At 36.8% G+C, this 17,142-nt stretch overlaps 1 protein-coding gene across 1 annotated transcript in view; it reads right to left on the reverse strand.

Annotated features, from left to right (window-relative positions):
- The window catches only part of ddx1 (DEAD (Asp-Glu-Ala-Asp) box helicase 1), a 35,258-nt gene that overhangs the window by 15,425 nt on the left and 2,691 nt on the right, over positions 1 to 17,142 (reverse strand). The window contains exons 3-18 of the mRNA XM_052024301.1: positions 16,178 to 16,241; positions 16,018 to 16,047; positions 15,720 to 15,819; positions 15,128 to 15,175; positions 13,703 to 13,786; positions 13,114 to 13,197; positions 10,850 to 10,926; positions 10,654 to 10,730; positions 10,135 to 10,210; positions 9,944 to 10,055; positions 7,522 to 7,660; positions 5,937 to 5,997; positions 2,553 to 2,651; positions 1,823 to 1,912; positions 983 to 1,168; positions 681 to 732 (exon numbers count right to left, since the gene is read on the reverse strand). Coding sequence (XP_051880261.1) covers positions 681 to 732; positions 983 to 1,168; positions 1,823 to 1,912; positions 2,553 to 2,651; positions 5,937 to 5,997; positions 7,522 to 7,660; positions 9,944 to 10,055; positions 10,135 to 10,210; positions 10,654 to 10,730; positions 10,850 to 10,926; positions 13,114 to 13,197; positions 13,703 to 13,786; positions 15,128 to 15,175; positions 15,720 to 15,819; positions 16,018 to 16,047; positions 16,178 to 16,241 — 1,379 coding nt within the window. The remainder of the gene's footprint in view (positions 1 to 680; positions 733 to 982; positions 1,169 to 1,822; positions 1,913 to 2,552; positions 2,652 to 5,936; positions 5,998 to 7,521; positions 7,661 to 9,943; positions 10,056 to 10,134; positions 10,211 to 10,653; positions 10,731 to 10,849; positions 10,927 to 13,113; positions 13,198 to 13,702; positions 13,787 to 15,127; positions 15,176 to 15,719; positions 15,820 to 16,017; positions 16,048 to 16,177; positions 16,242 to 17,142) is intronic.

Consider the following 17,142-nt stretch of genomic DNA (forward strand, 5'->3'; position numbering starts at 1 on the left):
AGAGTATCTTTCTTGCTGCTATTTTACCAATCAACTCTACAGTACTATCTGTGAGGTTTTCATCTTTTGATTACAGAAACCCATCAACTACAATGGTGCATTCAATAAAACTAGTGGAAAGGTATAAAAGTAATGAAAAACAAGAAAGTTGAGGGAATTTTCACTTCACCTCAAGGAGGATGGAGTACGAGGAGGAAATTATGCTTTAGCATAAAAAGGTCTTATTCAGGCCTAATCAATTCTGAGCATCTCATCTCAAGGAGGACAAGCTAGCTTTGGAGGAGGAATAGCAAAATTTCACTAGAAGGATACGGAAACTGAAAAAGATTAAATTAATGAGGATCAATAATATCAACTGCTTCTTTTCCTTCAAATATAGGCAGTTGAGGAGTAAGCTAATAATGGTGCTCTAAATGATAAGATTGAATAGGATAAAGGAAATTCTTTCTGTGATGGGAGACCCTTTACAAATGGAATGTACTCTACCTCACTTACTCAATGGCAAGGTACTCCATGCTCTAATATCTCTCTGCATCAAAATATTTCTTTAACCCTTGATGAGTTTTGATGATTTTGAACTCAATGTTCACTGACCTTGAAACTTCTGCTTGCTCAAAATATAAAAGTTTGTAAACTAGTTTGTTGTGAGGACGCAACACATACAATGAAATTGTACTGACCAGCAGAATTGGCACCAGGTCTTGTATTATCTTTTGCATGAACTTCATCTGTCTGAGGATGAGAAACAAAATAGATTATACATTTTGACACTCCACTGATTTAATATTTACACATTATTTATTTTCTCAATACACTTCTAAAGGAGTTGGCAAAGTAGGTGGTTTAGGAGGAGAAGGAAGACAACAGTGTAAACAGAACATTTGATAAAAAAATTTCAATGTACATTGACAAAGAGGTTGCATGCCCTCTTTGTTGAGGTAACAGATCAAGTACACAAAGAAAATTAATCTATTCTTTTTACCCGGATATGTCGTCCAAGTTTCTCCCAATGACGATCTGTTTTTGGATTAACTCGAAGAACAACATGATGTACGGTTTCAGGAACAGAATCTTCTCCTTTCAGGTCTACCCAGGTTGGGAAATGCATGATTTTCTCTGAGAGCTTCTTAACATCAAATGAATGTAGTGTGGCAGAGCAAACAATTACCTAGGCAAATAATTATAAATAAAAGCCATAACACAAAGTCAGAAAGGCCAATTTCTCTACAATCGAGGAAAATTGTAAAGCTGCTATGAATTGTACTGTAATAGCTTCTACCACTAGATTTACTGCATACCTACACCATTCTTATCGTGAGAAATGCCAATGTGCTGAACAAAATCAATGTTGTAATCATAACTAAGATAAAGGAAGTGGTGTAGCTCATTTGGTGCCTCAAGTCTGCTCCACAGTTTAATAAGGTCATGGCTGACCCAATCCTGGCTTCAGCACCACTTTCCTGCAGCCTGTTCCCCATAATCTTCAGCACTAAAATAACCAAATAAGTGTATATCTTAGCTTTGAATATATTTAATGACCTAGCCACCACAGTTCTTTGGGATAGAGGGTTCCAAAAATTCACAACATTCTGAAGAAGAAATTCCTCCCATCTCAGTATTAAATAAGCAACCCCTTATTTGAAAACTATGCCCCTGGTTTTAGCATCTTTTCTGCCAAGCCCTCTTAGGAACGGGAGCTTCATTAAGATCACCCCTCAGTCTTTTTAATTCCAGGAATCAATCTATTGATCCTTTTCTGAATCGCTTCCAATGTATATACATGTTTCCATAAATAAAATATACATGATTGACTTTGCATTACCTGCAATCTCTTGCCATCAGATGTTATTTGAGGGATCTGAGAATGTATTCTTGTAATGAAGTCAGAATATCCTTGTGTAAGCAATCCATCCTACAACAAGGCAACTACTTTAGGTGTCTCCTTATTAGACAATATAAAAGTAAACAAAAAAAAAATGCAAAATAATTATGCTCTACCAATACAGAAGTGGTAAACATAATTTGGTTTGCCTACCACCAACACAAGGAGAAACCATGATTTTATACAAACAATCTTTCCTTTACATATTGATCCATTTTAGTATAGAATTTAAACGAGAGGGACAATGACATTGTTTGAATATTAAAAACATGCTAATACTGTAAAATATTGGTGAGAAGGATCGCTGCAGTGGTTCAATTTTGTTGATAAGATACTTTATTTAGAAAGACTTCTGGATTTTTCATTAATGTAGGATAAATCTAGAAATATGTCAAACATTAAGTAATAATATTATTAGCCCACATTAAGCATTTAAAAATAGTAAAAAAGGAACAAATTATTGTTCATCTCACCAAGCAAATTGGTTGCTGAACATTCACATATACAAAGGTTCAATGTTTACCTATTGGAATAATTAATCATCAAGCAATGGAAGTTTACAGAGGATGGTGAATGAAGCCATAAAGATTCATCACTGCAGATAACAAATATCATTCAACTGATATTAGAGGTAATTACGAATTTTTAATTTTGATAAATAATCACTTACAGCTTCATCTAGCACCAAGAACCTAACTTGGGACAGACTTAGTTTTCCTGTCGAGACAAGATCATCTATTCTTCCTGGAGTTCCAACAACAATATCCACCTGCAAAATAAACGAAAATATTTCCATATTGAACTTCAATTGTATCCACACTTCACTTAACTTACTACATAAAAATAAAATCCAGGATTGTACTGTATTTTTTCTCATCCATAAAAGGTGCATTTTTAAAAAGCTGAATGGTTTATAAACCAAATGCAGAGGCAGCACAATGCAAGCCGCAGGAACACTGACTGAAAAATAGTACTTTGAATATTCCTCTTAAAAAAAAGACTAATAATTCAAAATAAGGCAACCAAATCAATGACTTTGTCGGTGTTATTATTATTCAGTGAAATTTCTATAGTTTTACATTAGCCTAAAAAAAACTCAAACATACCATTGTAAAAAAAGTTTTCTTCATATTCTATTGATAAGAGCATGAAGAGGCAGTTTACAGAATTTTTAATGTTTCAGTAGACAACTTAAAAGGTGCAAAGTTATTAAAACTGTGTTAAAAATATTTGTGCCATTTTTCAGTAAATTTTAACTATAAAAAAAGTTAAGAGGACAGGGTATCACGGTAGCCAAACATGGTAATAAGGTACAGCAACTTAAAATTAAACAGTAACATAACATGGTCAAATTCTAGAAAACAAATGAAGATTGGGAAATCATTCAATTTAGTTTGGCAATCTGGATGCTTCAGCTGATGCTCAACTTTGATTAATGCATCTTCATCATATCACAGTAACTTCAGTAGCATAATGCACCTGTGCATAATGAAGGGCAGTAAAAAGTGTTTCGAAGAAAGTACCACTGGAATTTTTCTCTGAATAGGAATGAAAATTCTGTACTACTTTTCGTGACTTAGGATTCCCTAATGTGTTTTACAGCCAATTGAGTTCTACAGAATATTGTCACACGTTTAATGCAAAGAATGCCAGCTGAACACATCAGTTGAAAAGGGATTTTTCAATTCATGTAGAATTTATCTTTGTTGCTTTATCCAGCTAATATTTCCAAAGAAGTGATAGATAAATAAGCAGCAAAGTTTGGGCACCCATGGTCAAAATTTCTGTTACTGTGACTAGCTAAGCGAGTAAAAGATGACCTGATTTCCAAAAGGCATAAAGTTAAAGATGACACATTTCTTTAATATTTCAAGCAAGATTACTTTTCTATTTCCATCTTCTACAGTTTCAAACTAACAAAAGTAAAAGGGCCGAAGCAAAAGTTTGGGCACCCTGAATGGTCAGTACTTAGTAACACCCCCTTTGGCAAGTATCACAGCTTGTAAACGCTTTCTGTAGCCAGATAAGAGTCTTTCAATTCTTGTTTGGGGTGTTACAAGTCAGGTTGCTATTTGGTGAATGTCCCTTTAAGGCACCTGGACAGTAGAATAGCAGTGTGTGTGGTGTTATCAAGACAGCAAGACTATACCAATGTGCTGGCTGTTTTGCACAGTGAGTTGAAGGGAGTCAGAGAGAGAGCGCGCGCGAGATACTGACTGCTGGTCTCTGTAACAATGGATGAAGAACAAACAATATATGGATTTTCAGAGTAAACAAGTGGAGTCCACTTCGTCATTAACTTGTAGTGGGAAACAGGTGTTTCTGTGGACGGCCACGTATCGAATGCCTTTGGGGTGGCAGACACTTAGGAACAAAGCAATGGAGATCATCGGAGATTGAGGCATCATATGGGTTCCATTGTGGAACATGTGGATTTTGAAATTTCTCTCTACATTTTGTCTTCAGTCAACGGTGGGTTCGCAAAAGCCTTTGCTCACGTTTCACCTGATGACTTGCTGAACTGAACTTTGGGAACTATCCCTAGACTTGGAGTTTGGGAATTTGCCACACACACACTGAGTTTAATTTTGGGGATTATGTTTGATATCTAACATTTTTACTTTTCTTATCATCACAAATAGTTGTCAATAAAATAGTTTTAACTCTTGTACATGACTCGGTGTGTTTTCTATTGCTGCTGGTACGTAACAGGGGGGATTTCGCCTATTCTTCCTTGCAAAAGGCTTCTAGTTCTGTGAGATTCTTGGGCTGTCTTGCATGCACTGCTCTTTTGAGGTCTATCCACAGATTTTCAATGATGTTTAGGTCAGAGGACTGTGAGGGCCATGGCAAAACCTTCAAGCTTGCGTCTCGAGGTAGTCCATTGTGGATTCTGAGGTGTGTTTAGGATCGTTATCCTGTTGTAAAAGCCATCCTCTTTTCATCTTCAGGTTTTCTTTTTAAACAGACTGTGTGATGTTTCCTTCCAGAATTTGCTGGTATTTAACTGAATTCATTCTTCCCTCTACCAGTGAAATGTTCCCCGTGCCACTGGCTGCAACACAAGCCCAAAGCATGATCGATCCACCCCCGTACTTAACAGTTGGAGAGGTGTTCTTTTTACTCTTTTTTCTCCAAACACACCTTTGCTCATTGCGACCAAAAAGTTCTATTTTAACTTCATCAGTCCACAGGACTTGTTTCCAAAATGCATCAGGCTTGTTTAGATTTCCTTTACAAACTGCTTGACGCTGAATTTTGTGCTGAGGACGCAGGGAAAGGTTTTCTTCTGATGAATCTTCCATGAAGATCATATTTGTGCAGGTGTCACTGCACAGTAGAACAGTGCACCACCACTCCAGAGTCTGCCAAATCTTCCTGAGGTCTTTTGCAGTCAAACGGGGGTTTTGATTTGTCTTTCTAGCAATCCTACGAGCAGTTCTCACAGAAAGTTTTCTTGGTCTTCCAGACCTCAACTTGACCTCCACCGTTCCTGTTAAGTGCCATTTCTTTATTACATTATGAACTGAGGAAACGGCTACCTGAAAACACTTTGCTATCTTCTTATAGCCTTCTCCTGCTTTGTGGGTATTTATTTGAATTTTCAGAGTGCTAGGCAGCTGCTTTAGAGGAGTCCATGGCTGCTGATTGTTGGGACAAGGTTTGAGGAGTCAGGGTATTTATAAAGCTTTGAAATTTGCGTCACCTGGCCTTTCCTAACGATGACTGTGAACAAGCCATAGCCCTAAACAAGCTAATGAAGGTCTGAGACCTTGGTAAAAGTTATCCGAGAGCTCAAATCTCTTGGGGTGCCCAAACTTTTGCATGGTGCTCCTTTCCTTTCTTCACTCTAAAATTGTACAAAACAAAAATACACTAATCTTGCTTAAAATGCTGAAAAGAATGTTTCATCTTTAACTTTATGACTTTTGGAGATCAGTTCATCTTCTACTCAATTAACTATTCACAGCAACAGAAATTTTGACCAGGGGTGCCCAAACTTTTGCATGCCACTGTATTCCTGAACAACTCCCAGAAGAACCGATAAACTTACTCCTTGCTCCAGGATAGATAGCTGATCTTTTGCAGACACACCACCAATAATTAGGAGTTCCCTAAAACAAAAAAAAATCAAAACTAAGGAATCTATGCATGAACAAGGAATAATTAGAAGATCCCCAAAATCAAAACAAAATCACATTCAAAGGCCTATTCATGAAGGAGGATTACATTACCCAATGGCTGGTGTTTATAGTAAATTAATCTACACATTTCTTGCACATCTCACTAAAATGCACATTTCTTTGTATTTATTGTATTTCCAGTATGATGAATGAAGAGCATGAACATCTCAGAATCAATAAAGATGAATTTGTAGATGAAATCTTGTCCTTCCAGAACTAAACACTGAGATTCCAGTTGGTGTAATCTGGAACAAAATACAAACTGCTGGAGGAGCTCGGCAAGTTGAGCAGCACATGAGGAGCGAAAGGAGTTGTCAGTGTTTCAGGTTGAGACCCTGCATCAGGACTAAGAGTGGATGGAAAGTAGCTGGCGGGGGGGAAATAAAAGAGGTGAGAGGGGCTAGTAGATAGGTGGACCAAGGAAGGGCGAGGAATGATGGGCAGATGGAGCTGGGTGAAGGAGGGGGAGGAGTAGAGTTGGGAGTCAGAGGCAGGTGGAAGCTGACAAGAGGGAGAAGAAAAGCAGGTGGGGCCGATGGAGCCCGGTGGGGGAATGGAGGGTGATGAGTGGGGACAAGTGCTGAAGTCTGATAAGTAAGGAAGTTGACAATGAATATCATTTAAGGGAGAGATGGGCAGATGGTTGGGGGGGGGGGGGGGGTGGGAGAGAGGGGTATGGAAAAGTGAACAAAAATGGAAGGATTGGGGGTAGATCAGAAGGAGAGAGGGGTTAAGAGTTACCTGAAATTAGAGAATTTAGTGTTGTAGACTACCCAGGCAGAATAAGGTAAGATATCTTTACTAGTCACATGTACATCGAAACACAGTGAAATGCACCTTTTGCATAGTGTGTTCTGGAGGCAGCCTGCAAGAGTTGCCACACTTCCAGCGCCAACATAGCGTGCCCACAACTTCCTAACCTGTACGTCTTTGGAACGTGGGAGGAAACCGGAGCACCCGGAGGAAACCCACACAGACACAGAGAGAACGTACAAACTCCGGAATTGAACCCGAGTCGCTAGTGCTTTAAAGCATTATGCTAACCACTACACTACCGTGAAGTGCTGTTCTTCTAGTTTGCACTTGACCTCACCCTGGCAGTGGAGAAGGCCGAGGATAGACAGGTCAGTGTGGGAGCAGGAAGGGGAGTTGAAATGGCAAGCAACTGATTCAACCATACCACAACAAGGTACTGAAAAGTCTCCAGAGATGGAAAGTTGAAACAGTGATGGACAAAGTTGCAAGGATACAGCAGAGTTCTGCTACTGAAATGAAAGGAACAAAACTAAATGGCTCAAGATAATGCCAGAATGAATGAAGAAGCATCAGTAATGAAATCACCCTATCAAGGATCTGATTTAATAGTTTTGGAGAAGATGCTGAAACAGACAAAGAAAGACTAGTACATCTGCACAGGGACAGGGAGGAAGAGAGAGAGTATTGAAGAGAAATTACCTTAGCTTGGGATCAGCAATATTTTTCTTGAATTGCTTGACATTATTGAGTGTTTGTTCTGCCAACTCCCTAGATGGTTCAATAATGAGAGCTTTAGGAGCGTTTGGTAAGTTTTTAACTTGACCCACGAGTGCAGTGCCTGAAAAGAATGAATTAATAATACTAAATTAACAACAGCTGCAAATACATTTCTAGCCACCTGCCTGGTGAGAACAGACTGCAGGGAAGAGTTAAAAATGAAAGTATATCACAAAATATTTTATCGAAATTATTTTCCCTTTTAAGATGTATCCTGAGGAGAGGTTATTTGCAAAGATGCATTATTTTAAGATCATTATTGAGGATGGGAACTCCTCCATCCTCCAACTTTCATTTTGCTTACAGCCACCTTAATCCCACTATATGAAATCCTTCCTAAAATCCCACATTTCTATTTCACTTTCCTTTGGAAGCTTCTTTCAAAGATATCTTTCTGATCAACATTTGGGCACCTTCCTCAGCCTTTGCCTCTTAGTCGATCCTTGGAAATAAGATAGATTATTACAACATTCTCCTACCAGGTTAGGATTTGCATCCCCTCCAGAAACTTAAACCATCCAAACTTCAGGCTGCTTCCCAATTTGCATCGTCCCATTCACCCATCAATCCCGTGCTCATGATCTACATCAACCCCTGCTCTTTCAACATTTGGCAACCAGTAACATTTTCATCATTTTCAAAATTTCTCTATCTTTTCCTATTTTTGTGACCTCTTGCTACTCCACAATCCTTAAGTATATTCTTCAATGTCCTTCCCAGATTTTAACATTACTCTAATCATGACATAATCCCTAGTTTGGGTCCACAAGTGCTGGAATTCACTATTCCTTTACAACACTACTTAAAGCAGATTTTGTTCACTGAGTATTTTGTAGCCTGCCCTAATATCTCCTTTTGTAATCCAGCATCAAATTTTGTTTCAGTGCCCTGGGAAACATCTTGTGGCATTTTGCCACATTAAGGTCAGCAGTGTTGTATCTTCGAAGTGCCTTGAGTTGCAAGAGATATAAACGTGCAGATTACAATTTTAGATATCAGTAAAGAATGACCTAAAAGTTGAGCAAGAGGAAAAAGTAGAATGAGAGTGAAAATACAAAAGTGTAAACCAATACGAGAAGATCTTCTACATGTAAATAGAAAGAATATAGTGAAAGTAAATATGGGTCCCAGGACAGGAAAAAATAATAAGTAATGGAATAGTAGAAACATTGAATATTATGTCTGCCTTTACAATACAACACAAAAATATCTAATATAGTGGAGGACCGAGGGGCTATTGAAATAGAGGGATTTAAAATCTTTAAAGCAAGCAAACTGCAGAACTTAATGGGGCAGCAGCGCAGACCTGATAACCTAGACCTTAGGGGTTCTATGAAAAGTAGTTGCAGAGCTTCCAGGAGTGTCCCAACAAATTGCGCAACATCAAACAACTGTTCAAGAAAGGCGAGAAGGGGTGAAAATAAAGAACCACAGACCTGTTAAGCTGACATTGGGAAAATGCTGAAACCCTTTTTACGTGATAACATGGGTGTTTTAGAACTTTTCAAAAAGATAATTAGACAGGTATATGGTTTCATGAAGCAAATTTATTTGAGAAATCTACACCTTTGAGGAGCTTATTCCGAAATCTTATTTAGATAGAGGTCAAATCAGGGGTATAATACATCTCGAGTTACAAAAAGGCCACACAGAAGGTTGTTCAGAAAACAATGGCTAACAGCATCAGAGGTAATTTTCAAGCATGATCAGAGGGCAGAGGCTCTTGTACACAAAACAGAAAGTTAACATACAGTCACAAGAAGCAGTTCGAAAGCATTGAAATTATTAGATTTCTTCACTCAGAGGGTTGAGAATCATTGGAATTCTTGAACATAGAACAGTGAATGCTTAGATGTATTTTATGAGTGAGACCAATAGAGGTTAGTATACCTGTGGGAATCAAGGATTTGCGGATTCGATGGGAAAATGGAGCCAATTGCAAGGATTAGCTACGAGCGTGTGAATGGCAACACAGGCTTGAGAGGCCATTTGGCTTATTCCTCCTAACTGTAACCTTTGCATGATTCAAAGAAATAGGCACTGTTCAACACTTGCATAGTTATTTCTAATCTCACTCAATTGCTGCCACACTAAGGTTAAGTTTCTCTTTCTTAAATTTATTTGAACTGCTGTGGCAACATAAATTGGAATCCTCAATTCACACTGCAATTGACTTAACTATGGTAGTCAATGAGATTTATATTGGCAAGTAGTCTGCTACAAAGAGATACATGTAGAAGACTATATAAAAATGTAGAAAACTATATAAAGAACAGGACTAGTTACTGCATTACTTAAATTACTTAAGATAGTTTAGTAACTCAGGACGTTACTGACAACATACCAGTATGCTGTGACTTTACAACATGACCATCAGATGCCTTGTCTAATGCTTGAAAACCATCTTTTGGAGGGAACTTGAATTCTTCACCAAAGTTAAATTTGAGCTCAGCATTCTAGGATGCAACAACAAAAGCTTTCAGTTATTACAAACATTTTCTTGACATTTTTTTCTAAAATGATTGGGAAAGTTACCTTCAAGACACAAGAGGCAAAGAAAGCTTGGTTCTTTAGATGTGAAGGAATATCAAAAGCATGACCAAGGTCTTTCCTGGTTCAAGAAAAAAAAATCTTTGAGTAGTTATTCCTCAGTGAAAATATAACTATTTGGTAAGAATAAGAGAACCAGATGTTTGTTGATGCAGACTGGTTGTGCATTTAGTTTTACACAAGGTTGAGCTTTTAACAATATTTGTCAATTCACAAATCTCCTCTTAAATGTTTAGCAACAAGGCGAGTTTATGGGGAGGAAGAGAAGTGAAACCACCAGTCATCTGTAGCACATATTTCTTCAAAATACAGTTTAACTGTCAGAGTTAGCCTTTTACTTCAACAGGGATACCTGTTATAATAACATGTTTAACAATCAAATTAAGTCATTAGACTCAGAAAGACGAGGTTACAAACTGAATCTACAGCCAAAACCAGAAACATTTTTGTAAAACCAGCACTATCAAGTTGAAAGCATAAAACGCAGGACACGTTGAAGCAAACTTACCATTTTTTGAAAATTTTACAGATCCTGCATCAAGATCAATGTAGCATCCAATGGTATCGTGCATGGTAAACTCCTAAATAAAAGCAATTTTGCAAAAAAGAAATAGTAAGGACACTGACACTGAGATTACCTGAATAAAAATTATATCTTAGAATAAAATAACGTTGAGGTATATACAAATGATATCCATACTTCTCCATAACTCTCAAACTGTTTGCAGTGGGACTTCTTTCCAGTGCCACCAAAGCCAAAACCAAATTTGTCAGTACCTATTCAGAAATGCCCCAAAAGGAAAGCTATTAGTTCATGATTTAAGGCATTTGCAAACAGTATTTACAGAATGCAAGCAAATCATTTAGCTCAACTAGTCCTTTATGTTTTATTCCCTTCTCATGCCAATGCTCCACTTGATCACACTTCAGCTAAAAGCTGGTTAATCACAAGCTAACCATCAGCTGTTTATCTCGTTCCTTCTTAAATACATCTATGAAATTTGCTTCTATTAGCACTGCTGATAATATTCTGCATAACAGAGTTTCCACCTGAGTTTCTTTTTAGATTTATTAGGTGCCCCCCAGCATATTTAGTTTCCAATTGTAGTTCACCTTACAAGTAGAAACATTATCTTTACACTCACAGTGTCAAACATTTCAATAATTTTCAAGACCACTATTTGTCAGTGCTCAACCAACCCTTTTCTGAAAAGAAACTACGTAGCATATGTTAAATTAGGGAATAAAACTTGCCTTTTTAAACCGGTTTTGATGTTTTGGAAATATGTATAACAACGAATTGCAATATACACAACATTCTGCACGGTTGACCTTTGTCAAAAGAGAATCTCAAGTATAGACAATTTGGATGAGGTAAAAGATAACAGAAGAGAGAATTGTATAGGGTTAGGAATGCTCTCTGTTACATGAATTTAGGAAAACTGACAGGCACTGTACAAATGTTTAAAGATGCTTGAAAGATTACAAAGGACTCTGAGTAGAGCATTAATAATAATGAAGTACTTTGTACTGGCCTCATCTCTCAAAAATAAAAATGACAAGTTTAATATAAAATTAGCAATAGTTAACAATGGTTTCAAACACATTGTTACGGACAGAAGAACCTGAATAGGCCAACTGATATACATCTTAAGTCTATAGGGAGATGGGCACACCTGTGGGGCCCTAGTCTTTATTTTTAATAATACAATACAAGCATAGTTCCCATCTACTGAAATAAGGCTTACGTGGCCTGAACATAAAAATGGTGAAAGTGACAGACTCAGCCTGAGTTTAATATCACTTAACAGGAAAGATGCTAAATAAACGAAGAGCTTGCCAAGGTGACAGATAAGACCACTAAATATTGTTTACTTAGATTTCCCAAGGTTTTTGTTGGTTACCACCAAAGAGTGAGCTGGACTGGGAACGGTCAGGGTTTGGAGGCAACATCATAGGCAGCAAGTAGTTAGTGAATTGATTTGAATCTGATGAAAAGAGAGCAATCAAAAATGTTAACTGTGTTTCTCTCACCAAAAATGCAACCTGACTTGCTAAGTATTTCCAGTATTTTATTTTTTTTATTTGCTGCCTCCAGCCTTTTGTAATTGCATCATGAAGGGATTGACGGTAGGACAATCATCATCCTAGGATAATAAAAATCTGTGCAAACGTTAGAACTACAATTGATGGATGGTGGCTTCAGGTACATTAGGAGATTGGACTCAACACCAAGGAATTGTGTTTAATTTGGAAAATTGCAATTGATACACATCAACATAAGAACTCAGATGTTTCAATATGCAGGGAAAAGCACTAAGAACTCTGCAGATAGATATGTTTGTGTACATCTTGGAAGGGTATAAGAATATCTAATACAAGTATATATAGAACTAATAAAAAATATTTATTGTACATCTATTAAGAATCCTTATCCAAGACACATTTGGAATAATGTGTCATTTCTTAGTCTACTTATTAGATGGATAATATTGAGGCTTTAGGAACACTGCCAAGACGGGCTACTAACATAATTTCCATTGTATGGCATTTTAGCTCCCAAGCTAATCCAAAACAACGAAGAATTATAAACAGACAGAATTATATATGTTAATTAAGAAAATAAACTATGTGCCAGTAACATTAGGGAGAAACAGGACAAGTTAATAAAAGGCCACATCTAGGTATTTGTCAGTGATAGCTACTTTCCCCATTAGATTATTAGATCTTCGAAGCACAAAACAGTGTACCCAAGCTCCTTCAAACAAGTGACTGTGGCCTTGAATTAGTCTGGTAATGCAGAGTACCTCAATGATTACCTCAACTTGTTTTAATTGACTATATATATTTCTCAACAGATACTAGTTGAAAATAATATGTTAAAAGTACACTGAACAGTACACCTGGAAATGAACAGCTTTAGTCATTAAGCAAACATCCATATATTTAAGTTAATTAACTTACCTAAATCCAGTGAAGCCTGCATCGTAGACCATCCAATTCTACACAAGCCTTGGTCATGACAACTCACTTCATAGTAATATTTACCTGCACAACACAATTATATACATTTCAACACAACCTTCTCTTCAAAACACACCAACAAATTAATACATTTAGAAGACCTATGCTGCCATTTGAGCAAATTCTTTACTTTTCAAAATATAGCATCAAAAACCTGAGATAATTGTTCCTTAATTAACTTTAATCTACTGCAGTTCTCAATGACCAGAACTCATCAGCAACTCTGAAATTTCTGATTATCTATCATGTTTAGTTTTGTCTATTCCATAAAACTTGGCCCGATTAAACTAATTAAAATGTTATGAATAATTACCTCCTGGAACAAATGAAAACAAAGCATATCATTACTCTTTTCCCTAACACCCTTTTGTTTAAGCAACACTAAATAAGCTACACTTCAAAAGTTAAGGCTTATGATTTAAGTTAATAGAAACAAATAACTCTTTAATATGACAATAATTAACGAGCTGTAATTCAGATCTTTAAGCCACAGAAATTGATTCAATTGTCTATGACACACAATACTTGCCCTTTTTCACTCCCTTTGTGGATCTGCATCCATGCCATTCTTTTACTTCCCTGCTTTGGCAGCACAGTCCATCAGCTCCAATAGCTGGGGAAATATCAAAATGAGTGATTTGAAGGAAGATTGATTGAGAAAATATGGTTGCATGTATTGTTTGTAGATAATTGTTTTAAACATAGAAATGAGTTGCCTTTTCAGCTTGTTTCATCAATGCCACTTTAATTTTGATTTACATAATGGCATTTCAGCAAGCTTTGCATCCATTCCTTTTAAATGCCTATTCTCCAAATTCCTCGACCCCCTTACTAAGAAAAAATACTTCATTGAAATCATACAACAGAAATCAATCTACCATTCCTTGCAATTTGTTTTACCTTGATTGTAGTCATATTTGACTGTTAACAAAGTGCTTCTGCCAAGAATATTCTAGTTTATTATTCAGAGACTGTGTAGTAAATGCATTGTACTACATCCTTTACGTCAGAGTCACACACACACACACAGAAATGGGGCCGTCACCCGCTAAATCCACAATGACCATCAAGTATCCATTTACACAAATTTTATTATTCCAACATTCCCATCAACTCCTCCCAGATTCTACCACCCACCTACACACTAGGGACAATTAACTTCTCAATCCAAATGACTCTGGAACACGAGACGAAACTGAAACATCCAGCGAAAACCCAGTGGCCACATGGAGAATGTACAAACTCCATACAGATAGCAGTAGGGGTCAAGGTTGAACTAAGAGGGAGCAGCTCTACTAGATGTGCCAGCACACTGCCTCATTTAGACTAACAATCCGTTGCTCTTGAATTGCACGAAATGCCAACAAATGCAGCACCTGGCCTTGTCACATCAGATATTCGTTTTTCAGAGAGGAAAGGAGCAAGGCTGGCCTAAACATCTTTGATTTAGTATGAAAGGAAAAACTGGTCATTGTTAACAATCCATATGCTTAAATAACTGTTGGAAGTGTTGCAAGGGTAGGTTCAGGAGTAACGAACTTGAAAGAAGAAATCCTGTAAAGTGGGCATGAATTGCATTTACTTGGGTAGCAAAATGTACCATCTTCAAAATGGCAGGCAGTGGAAAAAAATGTTTACTAGTAAGGTGCATTTTAAAGCTGTCTAATTTTTTTTATTAGACTGGTGGGACAGATCATATGCTGCCAGGTTTCCAGTGCTTATTCCAGGACTGCACTATTCCTTCCAGGGAGCAAGAAACTATCAACAGATGTGTTGTAATCAAAGTCACCCTGTGTAGGATATTTTATTCCAAAGTGGAGTCTTTAATATCAATTTACATTATCCTTTCATGCCTTCAGTTGTCCTTATGATAACATCAATACAATAGTTCATAGTAAAGTAGAATAGAATAGCTTCATGTCTTAATTTCACCAAAAGAGTAGGTTCAACTTACCAAAGGCTGATCCTCTATCATAAGGATTCATTTGCCATTTGCTGAACACTAGGGTAAAAACATAAAACGTTTACTGAAAAATTTATAAAATTCAAGTAACTGACGTTTCACTAAATTAATAGTATCCTTCACTACCAAGATATCTGAATAAAACAATCCATCTTTTGAACATGCAGCATTTTAAAATGAAAATAGCTTTTGCCTGAATGAAACAGTTCTAAATCTCCAATAAACAGTCCATACTTCCACTAATCAGTTCAATGAAGTGATCTCTTGTCCTTTTCTTAATAAAATCCTCAGTATATTTTTGGACACTTTTCTCACAAAGTTTAAATGCACAAAATTCCAACAGCTAAAAGCAATTTTCCAGAAATTGGGCTAAAAACAATAGAAAAACAGTGTGCTATTATAACACAGCAGGGAGATAAAAATTAATCTTTAATGCAACAAGGGAATGAATCAAGTTAGGGATGCTAGATTCTGATTTAAAAATATTTGTTCACAATTCGGTGTCACACACGTAGCAGAATGTTTGGAGCAGTTATTTTTCTGGAGACCGAGTTCATCTCACAAATCAGTTTAGTATCATTACCTGCACCACCAGTCTTGACAGATGATTTTCCCCCTTTCTTGCCTTCTTCCTGGTCCTTGAGTGTTTCATATACAATCTGTATAACAGGTATGCTGAAAGCCTAAAAACAAGCATGGTTTTATTTAAAAAAAACAATATTGTACTTCTGCGTTAGGATTAATGCTTTATTTTTCTTGAATTTGGATCCTGGAGTTCAGACTTACCAAAAGAATGTTCACTTTACAATAATTGTCTCTCATTTATTTTCTTTACAGCTATGCAAAAATGCAACTTCAATTTAAAAAATAACTGTACTTACGCCAGTCTTGCCACTGCCAGTTTCTGCTGCCTGTATTGAGTAGAAATTAAAATATCTGAATTAAATTTGAGTTACATATATTAATCTAGTTGGTCGTAATATGTGACTAAATTTGAAAATTCTCAATTTTATAAACATTACGTAAACAGAGTCAACCCACCATAAGCACATCACCACCACCCAGAATCAAAGGGATGGACTCCGCTTGGATATCTGTTGGTAGACTGATGAAAATATACATACAAGATGGTTAATAACTACGATGAACATTTATTAAAAATATCATTGATTTTTGAAAACCTTAATATAATTGTTGTGATCTGTCTGAAAAGGCAATACTGCATTAAACCAGTGTAGGTCAATAAATATTTCACTAAAAATAAAAATAATTTGGCAGACTGTGGAATGGAAAGGTGATGAGAAGACAAATGCCAATGGTTATAAAGTGGGACCACAAAGTTCCTTATATTTGAGTACTTGGTGGAAAGTTGGGCAGGGATGTGGGATGAGGGAGGATGTAACTGGTTTGGCTACATAATTAGAAATACTTCTCTATAGGGAAGGTTGTTGTTTGAAGCTAGTTTTCCATAAATTCTGTAAATCTTCGATAGAATTACAATCTCTGGTTCTGCAATGTAATTCATAACATGAACTCATTCCATTACATTCTGAGAATACTGATGTTTTATTAGTAAGGATAGGAACCTATGCAAGGTTATTTTTTTCTTTGCAACAATTATTTTTCATTCTCTATTTCCAACATTGTAACAGGACGTCTGCAGGCCATTAGATTATTGAGAATGAATATTCAAAACTGAATAACCAATGACAGAATACTGTGATGAAATAAGCTGGACACAATTAATGAAAAGTATTTTTTCTAAATTGGCAAAAGCCTGTTCCATCGTCATTTTTCACATACTCATTACGACAACGATGGAGACCATTCAGCCCACTTGCTCACTCCCAGGAAAGAAATCCCATCAGTCCCATTGTCCCTCATTTTATGTCCTGGTTGCATGCTCTCGAACTTTTCTTTGCTTCTTTAGGCAATTTAAATAGCCTATTTATCAAGATCGGAGCTTGTCGCTGGCACTGAGAGGCAACAGCACTAAATGTTGCACT

This window comes from Pristis pectinata, chromosome 10 (assembly GCF_009764475.1).
Source record: "Pristis pectinata isolate sPriPec2 chromosome 10, sPriPec2.1.pri, whole genome shotgun sequence".
In the NCBI taxonomy this organism is placed as follows: Eukaryota; Metazoa; Chordata; class Chondrichthyes; order Rhinopristiformes; family Pristidae; genus Pristis; species Pristis pectinata.